This window comes from Dipteris shenzhenensis, chromosome 1 (genome assembly GCF_047967505.1).
Source record: "Dipteris shenzhenensis isolate YYH24624 ecotype China chromosome 1, Dip_SZ_1.0, whole genome shotgun sequence".
NCBI classification, from domain to species: Eukaryota; Viridiplantae; Streptophyta; class Polypodiopsida; order Gleicheniales; family Dipteridaceae; genus Dipteris; species Dipteris shenzhenensis.
The window spans coordinates 72,675,406-72,698,611 of NC_141596.1; the positions used below are offsets into that span (position 1 = coordinate 72,675,406).

Below are 23,206 nucleotides of genomic sequence, written 5' to 3' on the forward strand. Positions count from 1 at the left end.
TCTAGCCTAGACCTTTAGGACTGTTAGGACACTGTCTTAGACCAACCTAAGCCAACCTTTAACCTTAGTTAGTACTAAGCCAAACTGACTAAACCTAACCTTACCCAATCACTAACCTAACTAAACCCAGCCAAAGTAACCCAATCCACTAACTAGCGAGACCTAACCAGACCTAAACTAACCTAACCAACCAACCAATCCCAACCTTAGAGGCTAAGGCTTGCAGGTGGGCGTGGATGGCAGCGCACAGGCACAGACTCGCACGGAACGGGCGGCGAGACGAGTAGACAGGTGGCGCATGGGAGCGGACGGGCAGATAGAATGGGAGGGAGACATGTGGACGGCGGTTGGGGAAATGTGTTGGATGGTATGCTCACGGAAAGTGCTGGACGGACGGAATGCAGGTCGGGATGTAGACGCACAGAACAAGGCTAGGCGTGACGAAACGGGCTGGACGGGACAAAGGGAAAACTTCCTGTAGATATGCAAATAGATGGAACGGCCTTTCCGGAACAAGGCATGAACGGAACGGAGAGGCTGACGGTGCTAACGGGCGGACGTGCGCCCGCTATGCAGCCTAGCTGACAGCTGAGGGGCTGATGGGGTTGAGCAACTGATTCAGGGCTTGAGTAGAGCGATCGAGCTCCTCCTGAAAGCTGGTTTTCAACGGACGAGTCTTTGCTTGCTAGTAATAGACGCCAAGGCGCAGCTGTTGGAAACAAAGGTGCCAGAGTCGGGGCTCTGATACCAATGTAGTGAAGGTGAATGGGGAAGTGAGAGAAAGCCACGGAAGGCAGGGGGAGATAGAGAAGGAATAGGGGAGGGAAGTAGAGAGAACAAGGCTGGAAGTACACAAGTGATGAAGGAAGCAAGGAGAAGTGGATTAGACGTCAAATCAATAGCCCCTTACAATCCTTTTGGGTTGACTTATATAGTCCCCCACAGTTCCCACATTTCCCTACTATTCTCCCATCTATTTCCCCCTTAAAATCCATCTTTTTCCCACCTTCATTACACTCATAAGATTGAAAACCATAAACTCCATCACGCATAGCAGGGACTAGCTACTATGACATCCCCACTGACGTCATCAGCGCCCAACAGTGGGTGTAGACCATAGTATAAAAGTATGCTCCCACACATACAAATCCACACACCCACACATACTTGAGCATCCACTTATACAAAGTCTTCGTACTGAGTTTCTATCGGCACTTCGGAGGTGAAGGGCGAACTCAGCCATGACGAGCCGCTATCAACATACCAACCCTCTTTTCCTTCATTGACTGCATACGCTGAACAATGTTCACTGATTAAAAAACAACTGTCCAGTCGTCACATTGGCAGATAAGCTGCTTGAGGATGCTTTCAACGAAGAAGCAGTATCTTGAAGATGAGAGGGGGAGATTTGCGGCTGTGATGAGGAGGCTGCAGCCAGAGGGGGAATGGAGGGCTCCGGGGGGTGCCTCCCGCTCTGCCCTCGCACGCTCTCATAGTCTAGGATGTCATCTGCGGTTCTTCAAAGCCTACTTGCTGGGCTTTTTGTGCTTGACCTTGGTCCACGTCACTCCAAAAGGCTCTACCCAGGGTTCGAGGACTCCATATGCAGTCCCTACCTCCGTTGTACCCTGTCTGGACAAGCAGCCCTCTGCTCCTGATGAGGCTGTAGGGGATCCCTACCAAGACCCCTCCTGCAGTCACAAGCCAAATATCCCATCTGCCTGCACTGTAAGCACTTGCCTAACAGCCCCGAGATCTCAATGTGCTGCCTGAACTTGCTACCATCTAAGGTAGAAAGATCTCCTCTAAGAAAAGAGAGTGCTCCTGCGAATGCTCCTAGCCCCCCCTGCTCCCGTCTACCTCCCTCGCGCCGCACGGCCCCCTCTCCCCTTCCCCTCCTCCCCCTCCTCTCGCCGCGCCACCCTCCCTCCGCCCCTCCTTCCTTCTCCACCTCCTCCTCGCGCCGCACTGCCACACCCCCGCCTCCCTTCCTCCCCCTTCTCCACCTATGCACCGTGTTGCCCACCCCCCCTCCCTCCTCTCCTCCTTCCTTACCCGCCTCCGCCTTGCGCTGCACTGCCACACCCCCGCCTCTCCTCCTTCCCCTTCCTCGCCTTCGCGCCGCGCTGCCACCCCCTCCCTCCTCCTTTCCTTCCCCTCCCTCGCCATTCTCTCTCCCCGCTGCCGTCTCTCCTCCCTCCGCTTCCTCTTGCGCCTCCATCCCTCCTCCTTTCCTTCCCCTCCTCCGCCTCCATTTCTCCCTCCCTCGCCTTTGCCGTTTCTTTTCCCCCGTCTTTTGGAGCTTTCGCAGTTTGTCGGTGCGGTATGGTGGCCGTAAGCCCGGAACTGGTGCCCCAGACGGACCCCCCCTCCTTCAGCCTACCGCATAACACTGACAGAGCATCAGGTCTCCTTGGTGAAGCAGGCTGCCAATGACTTTTCCCAGACCTCCGTTTATGGAAGAGTCATTGGCTACGCCCCTTCACAAGCAGACATCAGGGCCTGGCTGCAGTCACATTGAGGAGGTCGCACTCATGGGACGTGGTATCTTCTGGCTCAAACTCTCCTCGGTGCAGGCTGCGAGCGATATGGTCAGACGGTCCCCTACCTCTGTGGGTGGGAAGATCATCCTTATGGTCCCATGGTATAGGGGTTTCAATGTAGCGGACTTCGATGCCCGCTTCCGCATCCCCCGCCATCCAGTTACCCTCATCTTCCCAGGCCTCGCAACAGAGCTTCGCCCGATCATCAAGGACTTGGGGGCGCACTTTGGCTGGCTCATGCAAGACACCTTCGTTGATGCGGCGGCAGCCCAAGGGGTGCCACGCGTCAAAGTGGCAGTCCTAGATCCACAGAGTATCCCCTCGGAGTTCGAGATTGAGACGGACACAGGTGTGGTGACGCAACGCATTATGGTCACTGGTCGCCCAGATTAGTGTCTAAGATGCCACGGCTTCGGACACCAGGCACGCTCTTGCCCTCGCTTCATGAGGACAGAACCTCCGATGGCCCCCAGCCAGGCAACTCAGGATCCCCCCCACCAGGCATCGACAACCCCTCCAGAAGGGGAAGGCTGGACTGAGGTCAAAAGGAAACGGAAAGGAAACAAAACAATAACCAAAAAGCCCCCTCTCCAGCAGGAGACCCCTGAGGTCACCAATCAGCAGCAGCCCGGTAAGGGGAAGGAGAAAGGGAAGGAGAAGGTCAGCCAGCCTCCTCTTCATCCTTCACCCCACCCCCCTCCTCCTCCCCCCTCCTCCTTGGTTCCCCTACCTCCCCCCCCTCCGGGACCCCCCCCGACACCTTTGGTTTCAGCCCTCCCCTCTCCCTCGAGCATGATTCCCCGAGGACCCCCCCTCCTCCTGCGACCCCGAAGCTAGCATAGACCTTCTCCGCGCCTACCCCCCCTGGCCCGGTGGAGGGGAGAGGCCCTTCCCTGCAGACGGCCAACACCACCCCAATTCTTCCGACGACCAGCACCCCTCTTTCTGGTTCTGACTCCTCATCTTCGTCCCCCCACCCAAGGGCAGCTCCTAGAGCTCTACCTTTGGAGTTCTATCGAGCAAGACCTTGGGATTACTTGGATGCAGCTGGTATTGGCTCCTTCCCTGCATGCCTATGTTGGAGATAACTGCACACTAAGTGTACTATTTCCCTAGTCTACATTTGTCTAAGTCTAGTCTAGTCTTTGTGTCTTGAGTGTGTGCCATGTGGCACCTCTACAATTATCCCATAAGCACTCTTGCTTTATGTCTTGTACTTTGGCCCATATATTCATGGGTCACATCATTGCAATCTATCTATCTAGCTTGTGTCTTGTCTACACTCTTCTCAAGGTACTTCTTGTCTTTCAATCTTGTTATTATTTCACTTCTAGTTTTCTAGTTTCTAGTTCTTGCTTCCATATTCCAACATGGTATCAGAGCAAGGTTGATCCCTCTTCTCTCCCCTCAGTCTGCTGTAGCCATAGCTGCCTCTTCTCAGATTTCTCCCTCGCTCAGCTGGTCGCCATCTTCATCTTCTGCCCGTCTTCTCCACGCTGCTGCCGCTGCAGATCTGCCCGCCATCTCTCTGCCACGCTGCTGCTGTTCCTGCTGCCGCTGCAGATCTGCCCGCCAGCTCTCTGCCAGATCTGCGCGCCAGATCTGCTGCGCAGTTCCGCTCTCTGCCAGATCTGCGCATCAGATCTGCACAGATCTGGCGCTGCTGTAGCTCCTGCTCTTGCTGTCCCTGCTGTAGCTCCCACTCCTGCTGTCGCTCCTGCACCTGCATCAACGAATGAACATTTTGAAGTACAGTCAAGACTGTCCGTACAGTCTGTACGACTGTACGGAATCCGTACCTGCACAGGCCGTACCTCTCCAGCTGCTGTTCGTGATCTGCGCCATCTTCACGGAGATCTGCCCCATCTGTTCGTGACTGCACGGAGATCGCCTGAGAGCTGCCCACGTCTTCCCTATGGCATTGCCTTGGAGCTCGCGCTGCTTGCACCTCCTGGACCGCGCTCCTTTTTGCGCCTCTGCCTCTGCCTATGCCTGGGATTAAGGTACTGTGCATTGCCTCTTTCAGTTTGCTGAGCAGTTCCTCTTTTTTTTTTTGCTGGTTCCTCCTGCTTCGATGGGCTGTCACATGCTATGGCCTTGACAAAGTGGTGAGAGAACCGGATTCTTGGATCTCTCCTTTCATTTATTTCTGCAATATTGTAAGGGAATAGACACTGCCCTTGCATCTTAGCAAGAGGTAAGACCTTCCCACATGGCATCTTCCTCTCATTCTCTCATGTCTATCGACAAATTCAATGGGTCCAACTTTCATACTTGGCAAATCAAAATCAAGTGCCATCTTATGAAAGAAGGTCTTTGGGACGTTGTTCACCGTGCTGCTCCCGAAGATTCCGACATTGAGCAAGTTGTCACTAATGTTCCCACTGCCAAGAACGACAAAGCCTATGCTATCATCTTGCTCGGTCTTGGAGATGATTACATTCATCACATCTCCAACATACAGTCTGCTTCTCAAGCATAGATCACTTTGGATACCCTTTTTGGACCCCGATCTAAAAACTCTAAGATTGCACTTATGATTTCATTCTTTGATCTACATATGCAGGAGGGAGCTACTATAGCCTCTCATGTCAATTATCTTCGCAGTCTTATGATTCAGCTTGCATCAGTGAAGTCCCCCATCTCCGAAGATATTGCTATTGATGTGCTTCTCAAAAGCTTACCTGACACCTATGCTACTCTTGTCACTACCTTCAAGTATCACAATAATCCTTCTCTTGAAGGTATCATCAATGCTCTCCAAGAGGAAGAAAGAACTCAACAACGAAAGGTAACTGACACTGCATTTTTAGCAAAGAAAGGAAGTTCTAAGGTAAGAAAGCCTTGCACCCATTGTGGCAAAACTAATCATATGGAGAAGGACTGTTTCAAGGCTCATCCATGCACCATTTGTGGCCGTGACAATCACCGGGAGAAGGACTGCTACTCCAAACCCTCTACATCAGCCCCTGCATCTACCGCAGCTCATGTTGCTGCAACATCTCCATCAGCAGATCCTGTTGTTCCTTCCTCATATGATGAGAAGTGGGCTTTCTGATTACTTCTATTTCTTGTCTACCACTTTGACCACCGATGATGTAGGTCAAGGGGTTCTAGTGTCTTGGTCTTTCTGTTTGTCTACAGTCAGTCTTATGTCTATCTAGTCTTGTCTGTCTGTCTATTTGTCTATCAATCTGACTGTGTTTTGTTTTAGATCCATCTTGTCCCTACCCTTGTGGACCCATATGAGGATATCACTCGAGGAGGGGTGTCTCAGGATCTTTGTCTGTCATGTCTTCTATCTTGTCTCTCAGTCTATTAGTCTTTACGTCTGTCTTCTAGTCTTGTCTTTCTGTCTTACTCCTAGTGTCTGTGGAAGGGGAGAGTGAGAGCACACCGACACACACAAGCAGGATAAGACACAAGAAGTGTGGGGATAAAACGTATGTGTGTACCTCCCCTAGCACACAGTGAAGCTTTTATATGAAAGGATAAGGTTACAACACTAAGTACGGTGTACTTAGTGTACTTAACAAATAAAGTACTAAGTGTACTAACTGTACTTGGGTGGCCATAGAGCCTTTACCCCAACAACCTCCCACTTAAAGGCAATATGCCCTCAAGTAAAAATAAATGAGGCTCAACCTATACCCATCAACTGTCGGCAATGTGCAAACCGCTCCGCAGGCAAGCCTTTTGTCAACAGATCTGCTGGATTATCATCTGTGTGAATCTTGACAAGCTGAATCAGCTTATCATCCATCACCTCCCTGATGAAGTGATACTTCACATCAATGTGCTTTGTCTTTGCATGAAAGACAGGATTGTGTGCCAACTGAATAGCACTCTGACTGTCACGATGCAACAATGGAATATCACCTGTAATGCCCAAATCTCCCACTAGCCGAGATAACCATAAGGCCTCCTTGCATGCCTCTGTGGCTGCAATATATTCAGCTTCCGTAGTAGACAAGGCTATGCACTGCTGCATCCTTGACATCCATGATACTGCACCTCCAGTGAATGTATAAACATAACCGGTAGTAGACTTCCGGTTATCGGGATGACCAGCAAAATCTGAATCCACATAACCATGCACCTTTGCATCTCGCTTGCCAAAGCATATGCACAACTCCTGTGTGCCCTTCAGGTATCTCATAATACCTTTCACTGCATTCCAATGCTTCTTGCCTAGATTTGCCATATACCTGCTAACCACTCCCACTGCAAACGCAATATCAGGTCTGGTGGCAACCATGGCATACATGAGACTGCCACAAGCTGAAGCATACGGAATCTTGGCCATTTTAGCCCTATCAGCATCTGAGTGTGGGCTGTCCATTGCACTGAGTTTCACATACGGAGGCAATGGAGAACTAAGGGTTTTCCCCCCCTCCATATGAACCCTGTGCAATACTTTGCCAATATATTCGGTCTGAGACAAATACAACAAACGCTGTCCCCTGTCTCTCCGTATCCGCATTCCCAGTATGTGATTTGCATCACCAAGGTCCTTCATATCAAATGCCTCATGCAATCTTTTCTTAAGGTCATCAAGCTCCTTACGAGCTCTACCAGCAATAAGCATGTCATCCACATATAAAATGAGAATGATTAAGCTGCCATTGGCAGCCCTTTTGGTATATAAGCAGTGATCGTCATCACTTCTCCTGAAACCTTGGGACTTCATGAAGGTATCAAATTTCTTATACCATTCCCTTGGTGCCTGTTTCAGCCCATAAAGGCTCTTTTTAAGCTTGCATACAAGTGACTCCTTGCCCTTAACTGCAAATCCTTCTGGCTGCTGCATGTAGATCTCCTCATGAAGATCACCGTGAAGAAAGGTTGTCTTCACATCCATTTGGCATAATTCCAAATTCTCACATGCAACCAAAGCAAGTACAATCCTGAGTGTGGTCATCTTAACCACTGGAGAAAAGATCTCATCAAAATCAACACCATACTCCTGCTTAAAGCCCTTGGCAACCAACCTGGCTTTATACCTTGGCTTAGCTCCAAGTGTGACTTTCAATCTATACACCCACTTGCATGGCAGTACTTTCATGCCCTTAGGCAACTGCACCAATTCCCAAGTACCATTTTTATGGAGACTGTCCATTTCAGACTTCATGGCTAGTTCCCATAGCCTTTTATCATGCATTTGCACGGCTTCCTTGTAACAGGAAGGTTCTCCACAATCTGTAAGCATAATAAAATCTGCTCCTGGAACAAATCTGTCTGGCGGTTTCATTTGTCTAGTGGACCTTCGGACCCATTGGTCTTGCTGTCCAACTTGCTGCTCACCTAAAACAGGTTGCTGTTCTAGTAGATCAGGCTGCAGAATTATGCCTGGGAGGTCTTCCAAAGGTGGCATGTCCCGTAGTACATCTTCCGCCACTGCGAGCTGTCCATTTGGACCTGCTGCAGCATCATGCATTGGCTGATTACGCTGCTGTTGTGGCTGATTTGCAGCCTGCCTGAATTGTACAGGATGTCCCGAGTCATCAATGTCAACCTCTGAAGCATCAGAAGGCTTATCTGCTGCCTTAAACATACATGACTCATCAAATAAGACATCATTGCTGCGTATTAGCTTCTTATTCACAGGATCCCATAGGCGGTAACCCATCTCACCACTGTCACCATATCCAAGAAAAATGCATTTAAGAGACTTAGGATCAAGCTTGCTGCGATTTTCTCTGCGTATATGCACGTACGCAGTGCAGCCAAAGACCCTCAAGTGCTTATAGGAAGGAGGTTTTCCTGTCCAAAGCTCCTCTGGCACTCTGCCATCTAGTCTTTTATTTGGTGACCTATTGATGAGGTGTACTGCAGTTTTTACAGCTTCAGCCCAAAATCCATGAGGTAAAGCAGCATGTGACATCATAGAGCGAGACTTTTCCTGTATGGTTCTATTCATACGCTCTGCAGTGCCATTTTGCGCTGAACTGTAAGGAGCAGTGAGTTCTCTTTTAATACCTCTAGCATCACAAAATGCATTGAATGCATTAGACATATACTCCCCACCGTTATCTGACTGCAAAGCCTTCAGTGTTCTGCCTGTTTGGTTCTCAACCATAGCAAGCCATTTCTGGAACATTGGAAAGACATCACTCTTCAATCAAAGAGGATACAACCACACCTTCCTTGTGGAATCATCTATAAATGTGACAAAGTACCATGCACCTCCAAGTGAAGGACTAGGCATCTCACACACATCTGTATGCACAAGCTCAAGTTGAGCATCTTTATGTCCTAATCTCCTTTTATGAGGACACTGTAACTGTCTACCATATATGCAGTACTCACAAAACTTTAAATCAGAAAATTTAAGAGACGGTAAGTAGCCAAGGCGAGCCAATTGCTCCATTCCACTTATGCTCATATGTCCCATCCGGCTATGCCACATAGAAATATTCGGCAGGTCGGTGGCATGAATATCAGCATGATTACATACTTTAGCATGAAGAGTATACATTGTGTCAACCTTAGAGCCTCTGGCAACAACCAGGGCACCTTTGGTGACCTTCCAAAAACCATGACCAAAGCTGGTCACAAAACCTTCGTCATCCAACATGCCAGTAGAAATCAGATTTTTCTTGACTTCGGGTACATGCCTAACATTGTGAAGCATAAGCTGAGTACCATCAGCAAATACAAGCCTGACATCTCCAATACCAACAATACTGCATGCATGATTATCCCCTAGAAAAACAACTCCATTACTGCCTGCTGCATATCTTACAAACAATTCTTTGTAAGGTGTAACATGGAATGAGGCACCTGAGTCAATGATCCAAGAGTGCATGTCTGCAAAATCTCCTGCATGGAGAGAATGAGCATCCAAAGTAGAGAGATATAGAACCTCTCCCTCACTGTCATAACCGTGTGTAGAATGAAGCTCTTCAATCTTCACACTGCTCTTGCCATTGCTTACTGGTACAATTGCTTTTGCATCTGACGCATCAGTATTTTTGGCTTTGTCTCTCTTATCATTTTTCAGTTTAAAGCACTGCTTTTTAGTATGTCCCTTTTTGCCACAGTAGTAGCACTCAACATCTTTGTTGGAGCGGGACTTGCTCCTCCCTTTTCCCCTTTCCTGAGATTTGCCTCTTTGCTGACTTCTCCCCCTTGCATTTAAGGCATTGTTAGGCTTTACTGCATCTTGAGCTTTCAGCTTCTGCTCTTCTTGCAAAATCAGCCCTGTGATATCTGAAAAACTTATGAAAGTGTTTGCATTTGTTACAGCTGTGGTGAATGTATCCCAACTTTCAAGAAGAGAAATCAAGAGTGCCATACCCTTGGTTTCCTCATCCACCACATATTTTTTATTTGCAAGTTAAGTGACAATTGAATTAAACTCATTGAGATGTGCATCCATGGAGGTCCCTTCCTTCATCTTCAGATTGAAGAACTTGTGCAGCCAATATATCTTTGTGGCTACACTCTCTTGCTCATATGTGTCCTGTAGCTTTTTCCACACACCCCAGGCTGTTTTTTCACCATCCACATTCCAAACAACACTCTCATGGAGTGACAATTCAATTATGGACTTTGCTGACAGATCAGCTAGTGCCCAAGCATCATCAGATGTGCCAGTGGGCTTCACACCTTTGTGTATAATAGGAGCATGAAACTGCCTGAGAATTAGCACATTCAGGACCATCTTTTTCCACATTGGGTAGTTAGCAGCACCCTGCAACTTTTTAATATTGAGAAGAGAAGATTCCGAGGATGAAGCCATTACAATCAGCAAGAAATATAACCCACACTTGGGTGCCTGACTCCCTGCAAACTAAGTGCACAGATGCACTTGTAGTTGTGCTCAAAAGTTAATTCCTGCAATTTTCTCCCACTTAACAGTAAATACTGTCTGTTTCCTGCCGGCTGCAGATCCAGAAAAGTAATACTTAATGCATTAATTGAGGCTCTGTAGTACAGTACAGCAGTACCTTGATTTGACACAATGTATGTCCCTGCTGTAACAGTGAAAACAGCACTGTTTTATGCACTTTAAACTTCAGTAAAGTGACTGTTTACAGTCCAAAAATTGACTCCGGACAGTACCCGACTGTACTTTCTAGTACAGCAACAGAAATTGACTGTATAACTGTCCAAAACCGTCAGAATTAGACTTTCTCTTGCCTCTATAACTGTGTTACACAGTTTAGAACTTGAATGAGGCAAAAGCCCCTTGACTAGAAGCCAATTTTGAAGATTTTAGTGCATACACCGCTTTCCCAAAGCTCCACTGATCACATAAAGCATCTAGGTGTTTCCCCCAACACGATATGCATAACAATGTCAAAAGCCCCAATTCATACGCATCTGCCACTGTCCCGTAAGTCATAAAATGCATCAAATCCTTGCACAAATCAACTCCAATCAGGAGGATATACGCAAATAAGTGCGTGTATAAGCCAATGCTTGGCTGTGGCTACAAAAGCCCCTTGATTCCACAATTCAAAAAAAATGAGAATTTCTCTCACATAGGAGGCATAGATCTGCAGATCTACCTCACTGACAACAGAAGGAACCAAAAAAACGGGTGAAGCGGGCTGCTATACGATCATGAACGTCTCCGAGCTCTCCGGCGATGGCGATGGCAAGGACCTGCACCTGTGGCCACTTGTGGCGCTAATGGCGGATTTGCTGGCGCCGCCTGGGGCGCTGGTAGCGCCGCTGCTGGCGCCTATGGCGCTGGTGGCGACGCTGGCGTCGCTGGTGGCTGCTGGTGGCGCCGATGGCATCGCTGGTGGCCGCTGGCTGGCGCTGGTGGTGCCGATGGCGTCGCTGGTGGCCGCTGGCTGGCGCTGGTAGCTGCTGGTGGCGTCGCTGGTGGCCGCTGGCCGCTGGCTGGCGTCGGTGGCCTTGGCGCTGGCGTCGCCGGTGGCCCTGGCCCTGGCGACGAACGGCCTCAAAGGCTGCTAGCGTAGCGCTAGCTGTTGAAGGCGCGCTGACGGCGCTGTCTGAAGGCGTGGCAGTGCTGCCTTGGCTGTGCCTAGCGATGGCTCATCAACGAGGCTGGTAGGGGCCTGTGCAAGGCTGGCGATGACACAGTGAAGCAGCAGATGGACGAGGAAGAAGGGGTCACGGGACAGCCCAAGTTGGTCTTCCGCCTCCACCACTTTGAGTGGGCTGGTGAGGATTGGATGCAAGGCTCTGATACCAGTTGTGAAAGGGGAGAGTGAGAGCACACCGACACACACAAGCAGGATAAGACACAAGAAGTGTGGGGATAAAACGTATGTGTGTACCTCCCCTAGCACACAGTGAAGCTTTTATATGAAAGGATAAGGTTACAACACTAAGTACGGTGTACTTAGTGTACTTAACAAATAAAGTACTAAGTGTACTAACTGTACTTGGGTGGCCATAGAGCCTTTACCCCAACAGTGTCCACTTAAGAAGGGTGTTGGAGATAAGTGCACACTAAGTGTACTATACATTTGTCTAAGTCTAGTCTAGTCTTTGTGTCTTGAGTGTGTGCCATGTGGCACCTCTACAATTATCCCATAAGCACTCTTGCTTTATGTCTCGTACTTTGGCCCATATATTCATGGGTCACATCATTGCAATCTATCTATCTAGCTTGTGTCTTGTCTACACTCTTCTCAAGATACTTCTTGTCTTTCAATCTTGTTATTATTTCACTTCTAGTTTTCTAATTTCTAGTTCTTGCTTCCATATTCCAACAGCCTAGACATCAGCATCTTCTTCCTCCGAAAGGGGGCGCATGGTAAGGTGCCCGTCCTCGCCCCCCATGATGGTCCTAGCTATTCCTTCACTATCACTAGTGACGGGAATAAGCGATGGACGAATGAAAATGTTTGGGAGACGATTCGTGATCAGTCCCAGGAGCAGGTACAGGACTGGATTGGCAGCACAGCAGCGGAGCTTCTTCAGCAGCAGTGGAAGGAGGGTGATGTTCGTCTGAGATGGCGCCACAGTGCCAAACGATTCCGCCTTTTGGTCATCATTCGACCGCCTTTGGAGTGGATCTACACGGAAGGGCTCCGCCCTTGGAGGACCTCAGAGGTAGCGGGCTTCTACAGTATTTCCCTGGCGGAGGCTTCGAGTTGATTAGAGAGAGCTTACCATGGTACGAAGGGCCTTTCCCCTCTGCTGAAGGTTTTAGAGGATGGGTCCGATGATCCGGCCTCACCTTCGAAACCTTCACAAAGGCGCCTTCGTCTGCACACCGGACATCCTCCGACCACCTCGACATCAACCGCAAGCACACAGCTGTTTGTGGCCCATCTCTCCTCTTCATGAGTATATGCATTGTCTCTTGGAATGTCAACGGGTTCCACTCATCAAGAACCTGCGGCCCCAGGAAGATGGTGCTCAGACAAGAGCTCCAGCCAGCTTTGGTGGGAAGGGTAGATGTGCTCCTATTACAGGAACACAAGCTTTCGGCTTCTCAGACCAGTAAGTGTGGGAAGGTCCTCACAAGGCGCTCCCACACCTACTGGGAACCTTCGATTGGCGAGCAGGGGAGGAGCGGAGGTGTCTGTATCTCCATCGACGCTTCTCTAGTTCAGCATGTGTGTGGTTTTGGCACCTTGATCCCAGGTCGAGCGCTTTGGGTGGGCTTCAATATTGAGGGATCATGCATCGGCGTCCTCAATATCTATGCCCCGATCAACCTTAGACGGAGAGCCGCTTTCTGGAGCTTTCTGACAGACTTACTGCCAAAGATGGATTCTTGGATTGTAGGAGGGGATTTCAATAACCTTGAGGCTCTAGAGGATCAGTAGGGACGGGGCCCATAGTTCCTCGATATAGCTCAAGCGCAGCAGGCGGAATGGGACTCCTTGTTCGCTATGGGAGGTCGGGACAGTTGGAGAGAGCCTTCCTTTTGCAGATGGACAGGGAGCTTGGACTTCTCTTGGGGTTACAGAAGGGAGGGAGGCAGACTTTTGGAGCGGTTGGACCGTTTCTATGTCAGTGATTGGGCGATAGGCAAAGGTGGAGAGTCATGGGTGGTTCCAGGGACGACCCTCTCTAACCATGCCCCAGTCATCCTAGTCCTGGACTCAGCCTCTCGTTCCCTACCTCCCCGCTCGTGCCGGATCCCAGACTCCATCTACTCCAGAGCAGCGGTTCGCAGCAGGATAGTGGATAGTGGGAGTAGGATTGGGACCCCATGGGGGATATGGCAGCTCAAGTAGCTCAAGTTCTCGCCGAGTCTAGCCTCATATGTCAGCAGGAGGCGACTCTGGTCAGGTAGCAGTGGTGGGCGAAGGAAAGGGGCCTCAAACGAGACCTTGCCTCGATACAGCGGATGCAACAGTCTTCTCCAGGCCCCGAGGAGCAGATCCACCAGCCCCTGCTTGCAACCTTCCAGCATATCTTTTCCAGCGGACAGAAGCCAGAGAGCCTTGCAACAGGCTTGATTTGCCTCATCCCCAAAGGGGGGGACCGTCAGGAGATCAGACAATGGCGCCCTATCACCCTCCTTCCGACTGCCTATAAAATCGTCGGCAAGATGATCAGTAGCCGCATCCCACCCCTACTACACGACTTGACCCACGACACCCAGACTGGTTTTGTCCAGGATCGCAGCATTTTGGACAACATCTTCACGTTCTCAGAGGTGACGGAGTGGGCCCAGCATAGTGGCCAGCACCTAGCCATACTCCTCCTTGACTTTGAGAAGGCGTATGACAGGGTAGACCGGTCCTTCTTGGAGGGCACACTTTCTCGATTCGGTTTCCCGGACGAGTGGATTAGAGGTATCGCTAGCCTCTACAGATCGGCCTCCAGCCGGGTTATCATCAATGGCAGGATGGGGGAGAGATTCACCCTCAAGCGCTCGGTACGTCAGGGCTGCCCGCTTGCGCCCTACCTCTTCCTCTTTTTTGCGGAGGCCATGACTCACTTCCTACGAGCTCGTACCACTGGTCTTCAAGGGATGCGCCTCCCTATCAGGGACGATGCAGAACTTCTGGACTCCGAGTATGCAGACGACACGGCCCTGTATGTGCAGGATGATATTGAGTCACTAGAGCGAGTGAGACTGTCTCTAGAGGTTTTCTGCCTAGCCGCTGGGGCGAAAATCAACTGGCATAAGTCAGTTGGTTTTCGTACGGATCCGGAAGCCAACTCACAGTGGGGTATTTTCGTGGAGTTTCGCTGGATCCCTAGAGGACAGACGACACGTTACCTGGGATTCCAGGTAGGGCTGGATACCACGCCGGCTCAGCAGTTCCTACCGGTCCTAGCTTCCATACAACGGAAGCTAGCCTTCTGGAGCATGGCTTGGCTATCTCTGGCAGGCAAGGCCCTTGTGGTCAATCAGGTCCTTCTAGCCACCGCTTGGTATGTGGCATCCTGCTGGTGCCTCTCGAGATCGTGCGTAGCCCAGCTGAGGAGACTGGTGTGAAACTTTCTATGGTCTGGCTCACACGGTTCCGGCACCACCAGAGCCCATGTCGCCTGGCAGACAGTCATTCTCCCCCAGACAGAGGGCGGTCTTGGCATCATAGATCCAGAACTTCAGAGTCAGGCATTACTTGGCAAATTAGTCATCCGCGGTCTAACCCCAGGAGGGCAGACGTGGAAGCTCTTGCTTCAGCATGGTCTCAGCGTGTGTATCCCCCAGAGAGGGGGTGATTGGCAGCCTTCTATCCGGTGGATTTTCACTTCAGCCCCGCTGACTCAGCCCCGCTCCCCCTTCCTCCGCAGTCTCTTCTCGGTCTGGAGGAAGCTGCGGCGCAGCCTCTCCCAGGTTCCCCCTAGCTGCCGAGAGGAGATAGACAGAAAACCCCTGATTTGGAGCAGCCAGGTGACAGATGATACAGGTCGCCAACTTGGAGAGAGATCCCATATCCCATGGGCGCTCTGGGCGCGTGGGCCTGCGTGCTCGCTCTGGGTTTGGAGGGACGTCTATAGCCAGTTGGACCCAGACGAGCTGGCAACAGCAGTAGGTACGGCACATGGGATCTGGGCTCAACGAGCGGAGATTGATGCTGCCATTCCTGCAGGTTGGAGGATTCCCATGATTACCAGACAGCTCCTCCCAGGAGATGAGAGGTGGCTAGGGCAGTTCACACCCCGCGGCATTCCTTTGGTGGTTGCAGGCCTTTTCTCGGACTCCTCAATTCATTTCTTCTTCGTCGCCGATGGTAGCCGTCTCCAAAGCAGAGAGGCTGTGATCGACCCCCAGCTTCCCTGGCAGCACCTTCGCATCATAGGGCTGCAAGGGAAAGCGTGGCATATGGACCCCCTGGTTGTGCAGGACCAGGACTGGAGACTCTGAATTTGGGAGGGCCGCTCCTTGACAGAGGTGGAGTGGGACCCAGGGGAGTGGCGCTGGCCACCACTGGAGACCTCAGAGAACCCTACCCCCTTCTTCTCATATAGCGCGCGTACCGGTAGGCGTGCTCTTGGGGCTCTCCAGCACAGGCTACCTACCCAGGCACATAGCTGGTATGCCCAAGGGATATCTTTGGTCTTTCTTCGTACATTCTGGAAGACTCTATGGGCAAGCTGGCGGCCGAGGAAGATCTCTTACTTTCTTTGGATGGTGGTCCATAAGGGGTTACCGGTTGGGAGCTGGCTGAGGCAAATGGGGCACGAGGGGCACTGCCAGATGTGTTTTCAAGAGGAGGATTCCCTGAAGCACTGCCTTTGGAGCTGTTTGCATGCTCAGACAGTGTGGAAGGGAGTCATGGGGATCTTAGCGAGGGCTGCACCCGAGCTAGGACCGATCACTTGGGGAGCCGTTTGCTGGTGCGGCACCGAGGTGGGACATCACTTGGCTTACGAGTTCTCTCGGCAGGATCCAATTTTCTTCATCACACAGGCCACTGGGCATACATGGAAAGCTTCCCCTGGCATCTGACAGAGACAGATGCAGGAGCAATGACTCGGCATCCAGTTTGGGAGATCATAGGGAGTATTGTAGGCTGGCATGTCTGGACTTCCCGATGCGCGCAGACCCTAGGAGATCAGGCTTCTTCTGCTACCCAGACCCTAGCGGACATCTGGAGCACGATCATTCACACGCTCAAGGGTCAATGGGATCAGAGTCAGGGGGACTCCCAGTGGGATCAGAGTCAGGGGGACTCCCGGGCAGGGAAAGAGAAGAGACGGCGCTTCCTTCGCGACTGGGACCATCAAGAGCTTTTCTTCTAGCACTCTGCTCAAAGTCTTCAGTGGCATTACTCGCCCCCACCGTGGCTGTTTGTCCACACTCAGATGATTATACCCTGAGAGGCTTGTAATTATTTTGTTACCACGGGCTGTATCCGTTTTGTGATTACAACCCGCTTGCCTTTAGGCCTATTTGTACTCTCGTTTTCAAGCAATATAACTAGCACTACTTTTTGCGAAAAAAAAAAGAAAGATCTCCTCTAGAAGAGTCTCTAGACACTCAGCTACCATTGTCACTGTCAGTAGAGGTGGTGACTCCACCACCGTGCCAAAGGCTCTTCCTAGGGAGTGAAGAATGGGTCGATACTCCTTCGGGAGTCCCAAAAATCGACGAGTCGCCGAGAAGCGAGACATTGAATCCATGTCCTCAACTGTCTGAAAACCCCTAGTACCAAGGGATGAGGTAGACAAGATGAGGACCCAAGAGGAGCGCGCTTCGCTCCACGAGACTGGGTGGTGTCAAGGGAGCTCACATGAAGAAGGAAAACCTCTCTCCCATAGATAATAACCTCCTGAGTATGGTCACCATCCAATGCTAAGCCCGCTTGGATCCAATCACAAAGCTGGCTCCTTGTTGATGTAAGGCCAACCATTCTACCCATCATTGCTCTGTCCTTGAGTGATTGGACTGCTTTCTTCACCTGATGTTTGTCTTCTAGAGAGAGAATAATCTTAACGGCTTGGCGGTCACCACCAAGATTTGTTCTTCAGAAGAAAAAACACAATCGTTGCACTGCCAGAACGAAAGGGAAAAGGCAAAAAGATAAAGATAAAAGGGGGGCTAAGAGGGGATTGAGGCCCTCTCGAACAACCCCCAGTGGCTGACTGGAAAGGACCAGTAAAAAGGAGAGCTCTCAGCAATGGCACAAAGGCACAGGCCCTCTGCCCCTCCCCCAAAAAAAAAACCACAACCAGCGAGGAGAGAGAGTGCTCCTAGTGGTGAGTACTACACCAAGAGAAACAACTGCTAGCTGTGGGCTACTCCCAGTGGCAAGTACAACACCAAGAGAGACGGCTCCAAAAGCAAACTCCTTCAAGCTGCAGGAACACCTCCAAAAAACACCCAAAGAGCTGAATGAAAAGTGCCATTTACAAGAGGTCCTCCCAAGGAAGGGACCTATGATTAAGGCACCTGCCACAATTGGCTGCCAGAAAAGGCTGTCCAGGGCCAACAAACAACCTCAGGCCAAGAGAAGAGCCCAAAGACAGTTGTGAGCAGGCCCAAGAGCTGCACGGGCATAGATGGAGCCAAGATGTTGCTCCAAAAATGCACGAACATCAATGGGCCAACAGCATGAGCTGTTAACCTTCTTGTACTTCGAACAGCTCCGAAGGGCTACAACAATCAGTAGGGCTCACCGAAAAGAGCACACCAGCCAGTTGCAACACAGCTTCAAGGACTTCAGTTGGGCGCAAGCTTCGGTTCCAGCTGTGAACAAACGGCCCGCTGAAGGAAACACTCAGAACAACGCCCAGCTGCTTGAACAGCAGCTAGGCGGCTATGCAAGCTGATGGCACCAGCAGTGGCGCTCCTGTGACCTGCGAATGAGTTCCACGGGCAGCTCCAAACCTTTGGACAACAACAGCAAACTCGTGCGAAATCCAAACTTAGGGCGGGGACCTGCAAATGAAACCATGGCAACGCTACAAGGAGGGAAAAGGCGAGCTGAAGGGTGGGTAAGGAGAGTAGAACAAAGGTGAAGGCCAGGGGGAGAGGTGGCTGAGAAGGAGCTGAGGTGGGGGAAAAGATGGCAGCAGGGAGCGAGCAGGTAGAAGCTAATTAATGTCCCTCTATGGGCAGATCTTCAAGATAATAACAATCCCCTTTACACAGCCCTGCTTTGAACGCAAAGTAGTGAAAAGTCACATTCTTGAGCAGTCCTTATACTGACCCCTCGTCGGTTTCAATGATAACCAGCGTCACCATCAGCTCCTCTATTTCACAACTCTACCCTGGTAACAGGCTCGGAAGCAATATTTCAGGACTTTACAGTTCTGAGCAAAGAAGCACAAAAGCAAGCAAGCAAGCAATCAAAACGGATGAAAATGGCACCCCCCGTCTTTACAATACTAGACTTAATGAGCACGGACTTGCTGAACTAAGGAAGAGAGTTCATGGACCAGCTAAAACATTTTGGCAGAGCCCTTAAGTAACAATACTTGTGACCTTGGATACGATACTTACCACCCTGAAATGAAGGTGCAGAACTCAGGTGAGAACTGATCATGCGGAGCGCATGGAGGAGGCTGTTCAACAATAGTTTCCAACAGCTCATAAAAATTCAGCCAGCCCTCATTCTGGCCTGGGGGCAAGTACGGAAAGCGGCCTATTGCACACTCCAATATTACCAGCCCTAAGCTCCATATGTCACTATCATAACCATATGTGCTTCCACTAATTCGCTCTGGCTGCATAGCAAGAAGAGAACCAGACGTCAGTGCTGTGCAGAATACAAAACAGCAACAAAATGCTTTTTTAGCAAACCCCACCACTGCTTCCTGAGCACCTACCGACATATAATTGTACGTGCCAACAAACGTGTCACGCTGGCCCATAGAATTTGTGAGTATCGCACTAACACCAAAGTCTGTGATCTTCACTTCGCCCTTGTGATTTAATAATAGGTTGGAAGGCTTGATGTCCCTGTGAATTACATGCCTATCGTGATGTAGGTAGATCAAGCCTTGCAAGACCTGCAGCGACACCAACGCCTATATTTAATAAAATATTGATAGAAGACTATAAAATGCTGCAGCTTCTCAAAAGCGTCCAAAAGGAGAAAGCAACATGAATTAGTCTTCAAATTCTGGCCACAAATTGCGGCATTTGTCCAGGATGCATCCGATTCAGAGCTTTTTGAGAACAACAATAGGTACGATTGTCCTGCCTGTTTGCATAAGACAGCCAGGTATTGCTCCGGTATAATTCGAAAATCCTTTATAACATCAGCCAAAGAGCCTCCATCCATGTACTCCAACACTATGGAGATGACACCATTGTTGTAGAACGCATGATAGCAAACTACCACATATGGACACTGCGAGCATTGATTGATTTTGAGCTCTCTGACAATCTGCTTGCGAACTGTCTCCTGAATGTTCATTTGAATGACCTGTGGAGAGAGCCGACTATGAGTGATCAACCGTTATCCAACTGAAATTCTTTGATCAGGAAAAACAAAGCCGCGGGATCACAACCTTCAACGCAAAAAATTGGCCGGTCCATTTATGTCGAACAAGTTGGACAACTCCTCCACTACCTTTTCCGATGACTCTCACTGTTTCCAGATCTTCTAACGTGAAAGTTGTATCGGGAGGTTGGGTAACTGCAGGCTGGACAGGGATCTTACCGTTATATGTGGCTTCCAGAATGAATGCAAGCTATACACTAACATCCTCGTGGTCGAGTATAACTTAGGCTCTGCAAAGCCTAGCTTGATGCTCTGCAGCAATATTGGAGTGATACTTACAGATGTTGTTGCCGCTTGCGAGATAACTCTCAAACCCTCTCGATTAAGAAGAAGATCTCCATCACGGAAAGTCCCGCTAGCGGTCCTGTTAACGGCATCAAAAAGCTAGAGTCAACTGATGACACGGAGCACCGAACTCGATGGTATAAAAATGCATTCTCCACGACACGACGAGCTCAGCGCATCCTTTCCGCGACTCTCTAGACGGTGCGAAAGAGATGCAGCTGAGAAATTAACTGAGAAGATGTTTAGGACAGCGAGCTGACTAACAATGCGCTACCACAACTAGAACGAGAAGCAAAGGCCAAAAGGATGGTTTGAGATAAAAGGACCACTTTGCAGGCAGGATAGTCCCTAGATCTGGGGACAACGAAAGTGGAAGGTTTGGGGGTCACTGCAGGCTGAGCAGATGCAAGAAAAAGCAAGAAACAGGGGAGGAAAGAGAGAATACAGGAAGTCTGAGATGGGTGTTTCCTGGGCGGGCACGGTAAGCTTGAGCTGCTGACGGGGAGTCTCTCTTCTCTTCATGGCGTTGTGGATATGATGAAGGTTATGATTCTGCAGCAGCAACAGCAGCAGCTGTGAAGAAGAAGAAGAAGAAGAAGAGAAAACAAGCAAGGGCCGCGAAACCCGCTTGTAGTCCAAATTGTTAGGAGTCCCGTCTTGTGACTTTGACCTTGCTTCCCCTCCAAAGTTAGTTGTCGAGGAGTGCATTCGCTTTGGCAGCTGGCTCCTCTGCTCCTCGTCTACAACAAATTATCCTACTATTGGTAGAGGCCGAGTAGTAGTACGATGAGAAAAAAAAATCGCATTGGTATTAGTTGAGAAAAGGTGGGGTTAAGGTTGATGGTGAATTAATAGATTCTAAAGGATTCCTTTCGAGAGAGTTCCAACACGTCAGTTTCTAAAAGGTTCCCTCCATCGCCCTCAGCAAGTATATGAGGGGGAGGGAGACTCGAGGGAGAGGTAGGCAAAGAGACGGCTGAGTGGAGGAGAGAGAGGGAGCTCTAAGAGGAGAGAGGCAGTACGGAGGAGAGAGGCGAGAGGCAACGCAACAATTAGGTTAATAGATGAAAAGGGGCCGATCTAAAGACATTAATAATTATATTGAGGATGAGGGAGTAGGAGAGTAGATCCAATAGGTATTGGAAAAATACTTATGAGAATTTGTGGGGGAGGAGTAAGACATGATTAAGAGGGCAAATTTTAATACAAAGGTGGTGGGAGATATTCCACGAGTTGCGAAAAGGAAGGGTGGTGGAAGATATTCTAGAGGCTTCGTATTCGAAAGGTTCTTGGCTGCCTCTTACATAGAGGGGAGGGACGAGGGTGAGGGCAGGCTCATCGACGGGTAAGCAAAGGAAGAGAGGAGTGGAGAAGGAGAGTGGAGGGAAATGGTGAGGCAGAGGGAAGCTGTATGGGAGGAGGAAGTGGCGCTGAGAGGCAAGCATGGCAACGTGAGGGGGGGTAATTGAGGGCTCATAGCTTAGCTCAATGCAGCATTAGCAAAGGCGGCCAGCTCGACTAAATTGAATTTATTTAAAGCGAGTTGGGGTGTGGGATGAAGTGGGCATTAGCTGATAGAAAATGATTGGATCCTTAAAAAGTGAGTGAACAAAAGCTCAAGCACTCAAACTCCCCCTCCCAAGCTATGAACCATGGACCCCACTAGATGAAGACAAGAGTTCAACCAATAGGCAAAAGCCTACCCGCCGCTGACAAACATAAGACTCGTGACATTTTCTTTCCTACTGTGTGTAAGCACACCCCATCCCTCGAGTAAAATGGGCAGAGTGTGTAAACACCCTCAGAGTTGCGATGTCAACTACATTGCCAAGGGTGGGTGGTTGTCTACTCACCCCAAGGGATGAAGTGAGGTACAAGCAACCGGGTCAAGGTGGGTGGAACGAGTCTCGAGGTTGTCTTGGTGGTGAGGTGCATTGATGTCTAAGTGCATTGACAATGAGGTGAAGTTTGTTGGTCAAGAGCCTGGCCAAAGTGATTTGCATGTCTCAGCTGACAGGCGAGAGAGCACTAAGGACAAACAACCAGAGGCAGTAGCAATTCGTATGAGTGCAGGCTTTTCATATGTTAATATCACAAGAAGAGCCCAAGTTTCAGAGAGGAAAGGGTGGCGAGAGTCCACTAAAGAGCCTTTTTGCTATGAGGTGCCCATGGATAAGATTCGGCCTCAACTGGGTAAGCTAGTTAAGGGAGGCGTTCATCTGACATATTCAATGGTGCAGGAGGCAAGGCGTTAACCTTGTAGAGGAGAGAAGGTTGCAGCCTAAAGAGGAAGATCCATGGGAGGCTGTCGCGCTAATAAGGGACTAAGGAAAGGTAGAAGGACGTCGTGAGTGGGGAGAAGAGCAGGGTGACAAATTGCAACAAGGGGAGGGTGTAAGTAAGGGAGGGCGGCTCAGCGGTTGTACGTGAATGCAAGGGAGGTGCAGTGCTTTAAGATCAAGAAGCACAAGCTCATTTGGCGGTGAAGAACATGAACATGCAAGGCAATGAATAGCCAAGCACGAGGTAGTCTGTGAGGGAGGGATTATTAGGGGGTTGGTTCATTAGGGAGTATTTAGTGAGTGGTTTAGAGGATATTAGTTAAGGGGTTTGTCTTGTGTGTGAGTGCAAAGGACAACTAAGAGTGAAAAAAAGGGGAAAATGTAACACAAAAAAGATAAAAATGGTTAAGTACTACATAATCAATCCATAATTTAAAAATGGGGGAGAATATAAAACTCGTTAATGTGTAAAAGGAAGCTGAGCAATGGAAAGCCTTTCAAAGGAAAGTGACTTTAAGCAAAGCCATAACAAGCAAGAGTGGTGAAGGGTGGTGGCAAAGGGCTTAGTTAGAGTAGGGGGCTGGGTTTCATTACAAAGGAGGTTAGATTGAGAAAGAGTAGGGTAGGGGGGTGGGTACAGTCAAGAATTAACTATCATTAGTATACAATAAATTAAAGAGGAACAAAAAAGCAGGGGGGAAAAAAGGGGGTTAAGGGGGAACGTTCCACTATGTATGCACACTTC

At 49.8% G+C, this 23,206-nt stretch overlaps 1 protein-coding gene across 2 annotated transcripts in view; it reads right to left on the reverse strand.

Annotated features, from left to right (window-relative positions):
- Positions 1 to 20,900, reverse strand: part of MKK6 (MAP kinase kinase 6) — a 39,805-nt gene extending 18,905 nt beyond the window's left edge. The window contains exons 1-6 of one of the 2 annotated variants that reach the window (XM_087378217.1): positions 20,625 to 20,898; positions 20,174 to 20,258; positions 19,902 to 20,036; positions 19,592 to 19,816; positions 19,215 to 19,397; positions 18,889 to 19,112 (exon numbers count right to left, since the gene is read on the reverse strand). In XM_087378217.1, coding sequence (XP_087234343.1) covers positions 18,889 to 19,112; positions 19,215 to 19,397; positions 19,592 to 19,816; positions 19,902 to 20,036; positions 20,174 to 20,258; positions 20,625 to 20,887 — 1,115 coding nt within the window. In that variant the 5' untranslated portion in view covers positions 20,888 to 20,898. Of the gene's footprint in view, positions 1 to 18,888; positions 19,113 to 19,214; positions 19,398 to 19,591; positions 19,817 to 19,901; positions 20,037 to 20,173; positions 20,259 to 20,624 lie in introns of both variants that reach the window. The other variant, XM_087378225.1, reaches the window with a different exon arrangement.
- Between the last annotated feature and the right edge of the window lie 2,306 nt (positions 20,901 to 23,206).